General features: G+C 40.2%; 1 protein-coding gene across 11 annotated transcripts in view; it reads right to left on the bottom strand.

Annotated features, from left to right (window-relative positions):
* LOC143027117 (uncharacterized) overlaps positions 1–12,500 on the bottom strand; it is a 249,394-nt gene that overhangs the window by 87,059 nt on the left and 149,835 nt on the right. For 7 of the 11 annotated variants that reach the window (XM_076188133.1, XM_076188141.1, XM_076188137.1 and 4 more), the window contains exon 3: positions 1,256–1,471. In XM_076188133.1, the coding sequence (XP_076044248.1) occupies positions 1,256–1,471 (216 nt within the window). Of the gene's footprint in view, positions 1–1,255; positions 1,472–5,566; positions 6,466–12,500 lie in introns of all 11 variants that reach the window. The other 4 variants (XM_076188139.1, XM_076188134.1, XM_076188136.1 and 1 more) reach the window with 1 other exon arrangement.

A 12,500-nucleotide genomic window follows, 5' to 3' on the forward strand; every position in this document is an offset into this window, starting at 1 on the left:
TTACTCAAATAGATTTAGCCCATGTTAGGGCACAGGCTTCCCTAAAAGCAGGGAAAAAATGGTCCTTAAAGCCAATTTACACGGTCAAACTGTTTGTCAAACCCAGTTTGTCAAACAACGGTTTGAAGTGGTTTCACCGTGTGAATTGGGTACTTGGTTGTCAAATATGTTTGACAACCAAATACTCCATTCACACAGTCAAACACCACTTCAAACGCGCTCGCCATAACTACATAGAGGGAAAAAGACTCACACACAAAGAAAAATAAATAAATAAATGAATAAATAAATTTATAAATAAATAAATGAATAAATAGAATGCTGCCACGAAAGCGACAAATGAAAAATTGAGTTATATAAAATTACAAAAAGCTACGTGGTTAAACGCTTAAGTGGAGCGAAAAGGGAGGAAGGAGGAAACGAGTAAGATATTCGCTGAAAGAAAGAGTCGACATGACGTAAAAACAAGTCGATATGACGTCATGCCGTTTACATCAACCGATCTCAAAGTTGACTGAAGTATCAAGAACCGATGAAAGAATTTTTATTGTTGTATAGGCCTTGGAGCTAATGACAGGTGCCTGTGAAAGGGACGTCGGTGAGACTCATCTCCCTGTCGCCCCATCTGAGAAATCCATCACACCAGACCAGACCCAAGATCTCTCTACCACTTACGACAAGTTTTCCCCCATTTTTTATAAAAACAAAACAAACAAAACAACAATATTTCTTCCCAGAGAGATCTATGAAAGGGTCTGAGGACCGTTGATGCCTATTGTGGGGTTGTGGGTTTCCATTCCGTGAAACTCATGGCCATATATATTCATTATCATTTTCAGAGTATCACAATCAAGAAGATTTAACTCTAAGAGAAACACAGTAGTATTATATATATATATATATATACATATATATATATATACAATATATATACACTATATATATATATATATATATATATATATATATATTTGTGTGTGTATACAGTATATACATATATATATATATATATATATATATATATATACATATATGCATATATATTTATATATATATATATATATATACGTATATATATGTATATATATGTATGTATATATATATATATATATACATATATATATATATACATATATATATACATATATATATATATATATATATATATATGTATGTATGTATGTATGTATGTACCGTATATGTACACATATATATTCTAATTATACTATACTATTAAAAGATTCATGTTACTTACATTATGGCAATTCGAATTCTGTTGCTGCTGCTTATGTTGATTGTGATGCTGTTGCTGCTGCTGCTGTCCTTGCTGCTGTTGCTGCTGCTGCTGCTGCTGCTGCTGCTGCTGCTGCTGCTGCTGTCCTTGCTGCTGCTGAGGGTGGTACGAGTGCCTGAGGAAGCTGCGTTCCTTCTTGTTGGAGTAGTTGGGGTCGGCTATGCGTCCTTCGCCACCCTGGAAAGGTCCCGAAAGAGTCTCAGAAGAAGGACATGACCTTCGAGCATGGAAGTCGTCGTGTCACGAGAATAGTATGACCTTCACGCCATCAACAGCTCTTGTGGTGGATGGAGGAAGGCTGAGAGCTTTCTTTGATTAAATAAGATCGCCTGGCGGTAGTCTAAGAAAGACTCTTTTCCAGAAAGGTTTTGGACCAATGGGAAGACCTTTTCATAATCAAGACTTTAAATCAATCTAAAGACTCTTAATTTAGGAAATATATTCTAAGTAAAACCTTAATCAAAAACAATACTCATTATCAATGACAAGACCTGTAGTCAATCATAAAACTGATTATGTCAATCCACATACATAAAAAAATACAAACTGGTAAGAAAATTGCCTTTAAAGAGTAGAACACATGTATCTCCTTTGCTCTTTTCTCTAAATAAACATAAATGTAATGATAAAAAATCAAACTTATTTCCATCTTTTTCGACAATAATTGTATTTTATATCAACTGTGATACCATGTAGAAAAGAGATTTGCAGAAAAACTTTTTGAAGCGACTGTGCTTCAAATGACAAAAAAAAAAAAATGGGATTTCAAACACAAACCCTTTCTTGTATGCAATCAATACTTTAGGGACCTTAGTAACGCCTCTACGGACCAGGGTCACGTAATATTCTATTACGACTGATGACTCATCTACACTTAAAGAAGTATGTTAATTATCATTCTATCTATTTATCTATATGTCAAGGGTTTCTTCCACCATATAATTGAGGTAGCCAAATCAGAGTCACACACCCACTCCTCCCCCCCATTCCACTCGCATCCACCACCCTTCCACCCCCCTCTCATCTTAGCTCCTCCCTATCTCCCACCCACAGTCCAGGTCGAAAGCAATGCAGCAAGGCACAGCACATCCACAGCAGGGCCGTTGGGTTACTGTTCGATGTTGTTCCTCAAGGACAGAACCGGGGAAATGCAATTCTTTGTTTTCGGCTCCCCGCCAGGATACTTTATTCAGCTGTGTGGCTCACCGTCGGCAGCGAGGGGGCCCCAGGGGCGCCGCATCACTTCGAAGTCGCCGATACTTCGCTGGCGACTCCGGCAGGAGGACCTACTTCGGCGACCTTTGGCTCTAAAGTTATTCATCTATCTTATTCTATTTCATTTTTTTTTTTTTTTTTGGTTATCTATACGCATTCATTTATTTGTTCATGTCTGTTTAGACATGAAGGTTCTCTGAGTTTCTGTTCGTGTTTATTTATTAATCTATTTATATACTAATACATTTATTTATCTATGTATGTCTATTTATCAATCTATTTACATATTTATCCATTTATTTATCTATATATGTCTATTTATTAATCTATTTACATATTAATCCATTTATTTATCTATATATGTCTATTTATTAATCTAATTACATATTAATAAATTCATTTATCTATGTCTATTTATCAATTTATTACGTATTAACCCATTTATTTATCTGTTCATATACAGTACATTCATTAATTCATTTACATATCAATGCATTTATTTATCAACCCTGTACTATTATTTTTAGGAGGTTTCTTAAAAATAAATAAAATCACCAGGAATTACAAAAATAAAATCTTTGCCCAAGATTTGGATTTAGAAACTGAAGAGGCGTCCAATCTTAGTTCCTCTCTTTCCCAGACGTGACGTCAGAAAAATCTCTCTCTCTTTCTCTCACTCTTTACAAACATGTCCGTCAGCCACGTGAGACCTTCAAGTGGCTTGCCGTCTGATAAAGGAACCTCTTCTGGAACCCCCCCCCCAAAAAAAAAAAAAAAATCTTTATCCTACGAAAATACATTTTGGTTCGAGGCCGGGTGGTTGTGGGTGTGGGGGAAGTGGGTAAGGTAAGGGAGAGGTAAGCAAGTGAGGGACTGCGCACATTTCTCTATGTTAAGACAGGAGGCCCCCTCAACGGTGCGTCATCGCCCAATATTCCACCTGGGATGACGTCACCAGCGTTGGTGGATCGCTCCTGGCGAAGGGAGAGAGGAAGGGAAAGAGAGAGAGAGAGAGAGAGAGAGAGAGAGAGAGAGAGAGAGAGAGAGAGAGAGAGAGAGAGAGAGAGAGAGAGAGAGAGAGAGAGAGAGAGAGAGAAATAGGATGGATCATGGCGCGACAAGGAAGGGCATAATAGGGCTTTGTATGACAGGTCACGGCAGGTCACGGCAGATCACGGTAGGTCAGGCCGGACTCGAAAGTGGACTGGGTCGTTAGTCACGTGACCTCTTCATCACGGCGAATCTATACAGCTGATAGGCTGGCACGGTACATAACGGGGGTGGGGGGGAATCTGCTAAAGAGACCCCCCCACTCCTCTTTCCCCCCACGATACCTTTCGCCGTTTTCTTTGTCATTCCACAATGAAATCCCATTTGTCTTTAACATGCGGACTCAATATTTATAAATATCGTTGCACTTGACGCATGACGGGGTCCTCGATAAAAAGAAAAACTTTCAGAATGGGGAGGATCAAGCCTCGCCTGAATGAAATCTTTCATTGTACTGAAATGGTCATTTACTTGGAGCAGTTGAAAAGTCGAATTACTGCCTTTTTTATTTTTTCGTATATTATAACGATTAAGGTCCAATTCACCCATTCTGAACCATGTAACATCTATTTTAAGGTGCACTACGAATAAAAAAAATTCTGAAATAACCAAACTTCAACGTTTCTGGTTCTTATTAAAAAAAAAATTCGAATCGAAAGTCCGACATGACGTCATATCGACTGCGCATCATTCAACTGTTCTTGAACACAAACGACCCCACTCGCTTGCCAACGGCGCAATCTTCTCGCTTATGGAGCGCTGGCTGGTCAGATAAGAAATTACCGACACCGTCATTCGGTAATCACGTGATGTATTGGTGAGTGCGGGTTACCGCATTACACAGGGGTTGTCAAACAAATGAAGAACGCGAATGTTCTCCCGAAGTTTTACAATCTACTTAATACCATGTGGAGTATGTATTAACATAAAAACAAAGGTCTGTATACCACATAATGCTTGTAGTCACATCCAAAAATAATTCTTGTGAAGTTTATCATTAACATATGAGGCCAGAGACTTGCAAAACCTAATATATCTAATTCTATCTAAAACATTCTATGTGGATATCATTGTCAGATTCCAAAGACCCATAGACCACTTATATAATGCAACTAATTATATTCAAAACAATTTATGTAGATCTTATGATCAACACATATCCTAGGGACTTACAAGCTACGTGATGCTTCTAGTTACATCTAAAACAATTTATGTGGACCTTATGTGGTTTGTGGGCCACATAGATCTTTAGATCACATTCAAAACAACTTCAACACAATCTTATAACCTGCAAAGCTTTGCTGTGTCTGAATGTCCCGTGACGTCACAACAACTTTAATCTATTTCAATCTGATAACTATAATAACTTCCATGTCGATCACAGACATATGCAGCAACCAGGAAAATATAAACTGTGAAAAATTCTCAAATCTATCACATTCAGTGCCATTATAAAGATAACTAAGGAACCCATGTATAATAAAATCCAATTGACAATAATACATTAATTCCATTAACACTGACAGGAACACCAACGGTACAATTAAAGCCAATAAATGCTTACTTTGTAAAAACTCTTTAAGTGAATATTGTGGAAATGGCAACATGAATATTATAAGAATACATGCGTTGGGTGACCTCCAAACAGTGAAAATAGGCAGGCTCCTAACCTAATCTAACTTAACCCAACGTAATCTAGGAATGTGTGTCAAAGTGCTTAACCAAGGGAATATTGCAAAGTGTAATGAAGCTAAACAATCTGATAAAAATGGCAAAATATAATAGGGTGAAATGAGAACTTATCCAAAAAATAAGAAAGTAAACAGATAGATAGATGAATAAATTAATAAATAAATTTATTTATTAATAAATAAATAAATAGATAAATATCTTGGGGCCTCCAGACACCAACCATATACAGATGCACTAACGCGCCGCGCCACAGAGGGTTGAGCCACATGACTTTATATGCAGGCACAAGTGTATATATATATATATATACTGTACCTGTGTAGAGCCGTGGAAGGCGACTTTGCGACCTTTGCCTCCCATGGGGACCTGTACAACGAGCATGTCCTACTGGAGGAAGGAGGCCTAAGCCCAGCGCAAGGCACGTACTTCCCAAGGGCGCGGGGAAGCGAACGTCCTTCGTCGGCGCCAGGAGGAGCAGGAGGAAGAGGAGGAGGAGAAGTTCTCCCTGTCTCTCTTCTCACTCTCTCTTTCCTACTCACAGTCTCTTGAGAGACGAGTTCCTGCAGAAGCTTGTGAACACGCGGACGCTCACAATGGACGTCCGGCGCGATTTTGAGAGCTTGCGGGAAGGAAAGGCGGTCGCGGTGGAGGAGGAGGTGGGTCGGCTCGAAGGGAGGGTTCCCTTTAGTGATCCTCTTCGGAGGACTTCGATTTATACATATGTATGTATATATATAGTGTCGCGGCCCTTCTACTGTCGCAGAACAATGAATAAACCGTACTGGGTTGCGCGGGAGAACTTTCTTTCGGAAGGTTCTTCTTCTTCTTCTTCTTCTTCGAGTGGTCTTCAACTTCTTGGAGTTGAAGATTCCGTGGGTAAGGAGCAAAATCGAGTGGAACCCAGAGGCTTATCTTTTCGAAAACATCGTTTCGATATGGCTCGAAATCATCAAGCCTTGACGATTTCGAAAAAATATATATTTCTCAGACACTCGGAAACCAAAGGCTCTTTTTTATTTTTATTTTTTATTTATTTATTTATTTTTTTATTCTTTCGGGGATTTTTTTTATGGGTTACCTTTGGCTTTCTTATCTGTACGAAATTTGCTCTTCTTTCAAGAAAAATGTGATCATTTTAATGAAACATTTCCTCCTCCCCTTTCCTTCCTGTGTTTGGGCGTTAGGCAGCGTTTGTTGTTACATTACTTTGCCCTCTGTCGATTTGAAAAAAATAATAATAATAACAACAACAATAACAGAATAAATCACAATAAAGATTACAACACAGTCACTGTCCGAATCAAACTAAACACGCGCATCTTACGTTAAACGAGGTAGATCACTACATTTTCTCTTTCTGTCAAAATAAACACGAGAATTTAATCCAAAGGATTAAATTCATAAATCACTGGAAGTTAGAAAATTCGAGTCTTCCGCCAGGTTTCTGATCTGACGAAGGAAGACCTCAAGGGGCGGCGAAGGAGGGCCAAGGGGGCGACGCGACGTGAGGGCGAGGCGACCGTTACGAGACGGTTGGCTCCGGACCACAGACACTCGCGCGATGTGAAGAAGAGACACGAGTAACGGCGACTGGCTTTGGACGAGATCGTCGTCATCTCCTTCAGTACCCTGCGACGTCCCTGATCACTTCTGACGTTGCAGCATCACTCAACAGGACGACTAAGTTTCCTGTGGGCTTCGAGACCTTCGTGCCAATTGTCACCAAATATCTTAGTCAGACATCTCAATTCTTTCATGTCTTTTCGCGGTAGCTATTTTGAAAATCATACGTCAAATTGCATACGCTAACATACATTTATCTTTTCATTTCGTTCATCCAACTGGACATAATCATCATGTTCGTCTGATAGTTTGTAAAAGATTTGTGTAAATTTAAATCTGGTTGTGAATACCCACTCTTGTTACCTAAAGTCGCAAGCGACTCTTCACCCAGATCACTGATCACGTTAATCACAGATCAAACCTGGTAGGATTGCATCTGTGTGATTCACCATGGTCTTGGATCACGTGTTGGACTCGTGATCGACAGTTATTAGCCTCCCGGATGAGAGCTCAGAGCTCGTATGACCGATCTATGGGTAATACTGTGACATTACACGCACACACACACACACACCACCCAAGAGAGTTGGAGCAACGACTCACAGCGCAGCGATACTGAAATTATTTCAGCCCTAGGCGGGACTCGTACCTAGACCGCTGTGACAGCGTCTGCGATCGCTACCACTGCACCACGAGACGTATTTGTGTGTGTGTGTGTGTGTGTGTGTGTGTGTGTGTGTGTGTGTGTGTGTGTGTGTGTGTGTGTGTGTGTGTGTGTGTGTGTGTGTGTGTGTGTGTGTGTGTGTGTGTGTGTGTGTGTGTGTGTGTGTGTGTGTGTGTGTGTGTGTGTGTGTGTATGTGTGTGTTTGTGTGAACCTTCATTCCCATTAAACATCCAAGTTCATATCGTAAACCTTTCACTCAAGATACTCACAACTCCGCTCTTGTTTTCACTGTATCCACTGTATTCAGTGTATTGTATCACTGTATTCTCGAACAATAACGAACTTCATAAATGAAAGCATAACTGCAACAATTACGATGAGAATAAGATCAATTTCGTGACAATTTGAGGAGAGATGGACCTGAGCGTGTTAATGATGAACGAAACGAACGTGACAGAAAAACAAGTCGAAGAAAAAATAAAGACGTCGAAACTATAAAATCAGACAAACAAGAGGATGGCAAAGATGATGACGAGGGAATTGTGCATAAACTCGAACAAATACAAGTTCACAAACTCAAAAACTTTACAGATCAATTTATCCATAAACTATCAATCAACAATTTAAACCATTTTATTGACTTCAAAGGAAGTAAGCTTTTGATACCGGTTGACAATCTAATTTAGCTTATGGAAGTGTCTTTTAGTGGGCGTGGTCAAGTGAGTCACGATTTTGTGTATTTATTCTGGCTACCAGAAGGCGATTTCATTAAGCTTCTCGTGATTTCAAGGTTAACCCTATTTTGGTCACCCTATTGAACGGTGGGTCACAGTTTTACGTGTTAATTCCAACCATTTCCAGGTCATCTCGAACACAGGGTCATCCCAGAGTTATATTCTATGTCAGAAAGTTGTTGTTATTGTTGTTGTTGTTGTTGTTGTTGCTGTTGTTGTTGTTGTTGTTGCTGCTATTTTGGGCTAGTTTACCAGCGTTTCTCTCCTTGTGGACACTCTCGCCGCTGTAGTAGAAAGTTGAGTAATGAAGCTTGTAATGTGAAATAAAAATAAATAAATAAATGAAAAATAAAAAAAACAGAGAAAATCTGAAGGATGATAAAGGTTTTTCATTAGCTGAATAAAATCCCCTGACACCCAGAACAGCCATACAAATTGTAAAACAAAACAAATAATGAAAACTAGATTAAGCTCCCTGATTACTGAATAGGTTTCCCTCAGTTAAACAAAATCTTGCGAGACTTCAAATAAATTTTCAGTAAAAGACACAGCGAAAGTATTCCCAATAAAATGAGGTCATAGACCTCACGCCAGGAAGCACTTAACTGCAGCCTTGGTAGCCATCTTTACCCTAAGTACATGGGACTAGACACAAGCGACTCCGTGACGTCACAGCGGGAGGACGAAACCATTCGAGTGTCCGTCGGTGGATAAAAACGATAAAGAACAAACTGAAGACGTATAAATGTCGGGGAGAGAAGTGGTACAGGATAATAACAAGGACACTTTTTTGGGGATAAGGAAAAAAAAGGGGGGGGTGCCAGAAATAACCGTATAGTGTGAAAGGGGTTTACAAAGACAGTTATCTGGAACAGTAAGAAATTCAGTTTGCCGACAAGGATAACGACAGATGTGAAATAAATGAACAAATGAATAAATGAATAAATAATTAAATAAAAAAAAATAGATATATATACGTATATTTATATATATATACATATATATATATATGTATATATATATATATATATATATATATATAATATATATATATATATATATATATATATATATATCCCTAAAAGATGATGATATGTTAAAACAAAGACAAAAAACAGCCCACAATGCCCGCATGATGCTTTTCCACAGAGTGCAAAGAGACAAGCATTCCAAATCAATATAAACTGCCAACTTCCATTGATCTATTTACTCGCTTATTTATTTGTTTGTTTACTTATATGACTGGGAAACGTTTTTTGAAGAGGAAACCAAGAAATGAGGAAGACTTCTGCGGAGTTTCCATGCGGAGAGAACGAGAGGTGCAAGGTCTCATGACGTGTCCGCTCGATGTGCAAAAAGGAACCATGACATTTCCAAAAACACAAGATGCGCGGTCTCGCAAGGCTCATATATAAAGAAATTTTGTGGTAATGATACTCACAAGAAAGAAAGGAAGAGAAGAAGAGAGAGAGAGATAGAGAGAGAAAGACAGAGCGAGAGAGAGAATATTCAAACAAATGCGATATGACTGGTATATGAGACACAATCAAGTGAATTGGAAACGATCAATAAATACATTTAATCCATGTAACGCACACACGTACACACACACACACACACACACACACACACACACACACACACACACACACACACACACACACACCACGATGTAAATGTGTAGAACAAATAAGCAAACAAATAAACACGAAGGATATCGCAAAGGTGACTCAGTCTTGCAACACTCAACTGGGTAAACACACACACACACACACACACACACACACACACACACACACACACACACACACACACACACGCATACACATATATATACACACACATACACACACGTACACACACACACACACATTTGTTTATGCATAATCACATACAGAGTACTTATTGCAAGCACACACACACACACACACACACACACACACACACACACACACACACACACACACACACACACACACACACACACACACACACATATATATATATATATATATATATATATATATATATATATATTTTTTTTTTTTTTTCTTTTTTCTTTTCTTTTTTTTGCAGTGACATCTCTACGGACCAGAGTTACGCAGCACTCTTATAGATGAAGATTAATCTCCAACCAATACATAATGGTGATTACTTCAAATATCCCTCTTTTCAATTGAGCTCCTTCGGACTATTCTTTACCATAACCACTCCGGTGCGATTGTGTCCCTATAAATAGAAGCGCTGGTAAATTGCAACGAAATCCCCATCTTTCTTTCTTTTTTTTTCTTTTCTTTTTTTTTTTTCTTCTTCTTTTCTTTTGTCAGAATGATTCATGCTCCACGCCATTAATTTTCTCTTCATACTTTTCTTCTCTTTTCATACTTTTCTTCTCTTTTCTCGCTCTTTACTCCTTCACACCTCTTCACTCCCTCTCCACTTCTCTCCCTCCTTCCCTCCTTCCCTCCCTCCCTCTTTTTTCCACAATTAGTCATTATCGTTGCACGCAAACATTCCTTCCAATTCAATTTCAATTTTTTCAACTTCCTCCTTTTCCACCTCTCTTCCTCCTCATCTTCCTGATCCTCCTCCCCTCCCTTGCCATTCCTCTCCCATCTCCACATGTGACACACTCCTCCTCCTCCTCCTCCTCCTCCTCTTCCTCCCTTGCCCTTCCTCTTCCCTTCCCACATTCGAGACGCCTGCCCCTTTCTCCTCCTCCTCCTCCTCCTCCCCCTTGCTCTTCCTCTTCCCTTCCCACATTCGAGACGCCTGCCCCTTCCTCCTCCTCCTCTTCCTCCTTCTCCTCCTCCTCCTCCTTTTCCTCCTCCTCCTCCTCCTCTTCCTCCTCCTTCCCTCCAAGCCCACGTGGAGTTGGCACGGCTCCCGAGACTTGCTGGGAGTTATGTGTTTGGTCTGTAACAACGTGGAGGTGGAAGATATGGAGTGGAGGAAGTGGAAGAAGAGGGGGATGAGGAGAGAGGAGGTAGTGGAGGTAGTGGAGGTGGTGGAGGTGGAGGAGAGGAGTGGAAGAGGTCGGGAGGATGTTCGAGAAGTGACTCAAGCGAAAGAAGAGGAAATGTTGAAATGGAGGAGGAGGAGGAGGAGAAGGAGGAAGAGGAGGAGGAGGAGAGGGAAGGCAAAATGGCTTGTCCTATTGGAGGTTATGGAGGAAAAGAGGTTACTCGAGAGAAAGAGAGAGAGAGAGAGAGAGAGAGAGAGAGAGAGAGAGAGAGAGAGAGAGAGAGAGAGAGAGAGAGAGAGAGAGAGAGAGAGAGAGAGAGAGAGAGAGAGAGAGAGAGAGAGAGAGAGAGAGGGGGGGGGAGAGCGAGAGCAAGAGCGAGAGAGAGAGAGAGAGAAAAAGAGAGAGAGAGATATGACGGAGGACTTGGCATGCGGAGGAACGTCTTATGGAGGTGGGCAGGTTGCTTGAGGTGGAGGTTGAGGTGGCAATGGAGGCCGGCCGGCCGAGGGGGTGGGGCGGCCGGGAGGACGGGCGGGCGGGCGGGCGGGCGAGTATTTTCGCCGGAATGAGCCAAGACAGTCGGAAGGCAGGAAGGAGAGAAACCCTCCACCCCCTAACCCCCCTCCTCCTCAGCCCCTCCACCCTCCACCCCCTCCCTCAACCCTTTAGGCTTTCCTGCACAAGGGGTGGGGCACACAGGTGGGAAGTAGTGCGAGAGCAATGATGAAGGGAGAAAGGAGGTGGTGGGAGGAGCGGAGAGAGAGAGGGAGAGAGAGGGAGAGAGAGAGAGAGAGAGAGAGAAAGATAGAGAGAGAGAGAGAGAGAAAGATAGAGAGATATATAGATAGATAGATAGAGGGAGAGAGAGAATTGCAAGAGTGGAAGCCAGTGTGGCATAGTCCAAGACATTGATTCATTACCTATAGGTCAATGTTTACACATAGAGGAACAAACAAATTATTTAATAACCAAATAAATAAATAAACAAATAAATTGGTAGACAGATAAATGAATAAGTATATAAACAATTGGTAGATATATAAATTATTTAATAAGTAAATGAATAAACAAATAATAAATAGGTTAGAATATATTTGGATAATAAATAGATGACATATAAGTATATTTTACATAAATAAATAATATTATATAAAAATGTGGGGCTTCCACTAAAAGTCATTTCACTATGGGAAGAGCTGGCAGCTTTGTAGGTTAGGTTAGGTTAGGTTAGGTTAGGTCAGGTTGAATTGGGCTAGGTTAGCTTAGGTTAGGTCAGGTCAGGTTAGACTGAGTTAGGCAAGGTCAAATTAGGCTTGAACAGG

This window comes from Oratosquilla oratoria, chromosome 7, assembly GCF_046742065.1.
Source record: "Oratosquilla oratoria isolate Oo_2021 chromosome 7, ASM4674206v1, whole genome shotgun sequence".
NCBI classification, from domain to species: Eukaryota; Metazoa; Arthropoda; class Malacostraca; order Stomatopoda; family Squillidae; genus Oratosquilla; species Oratosquilla oratoria.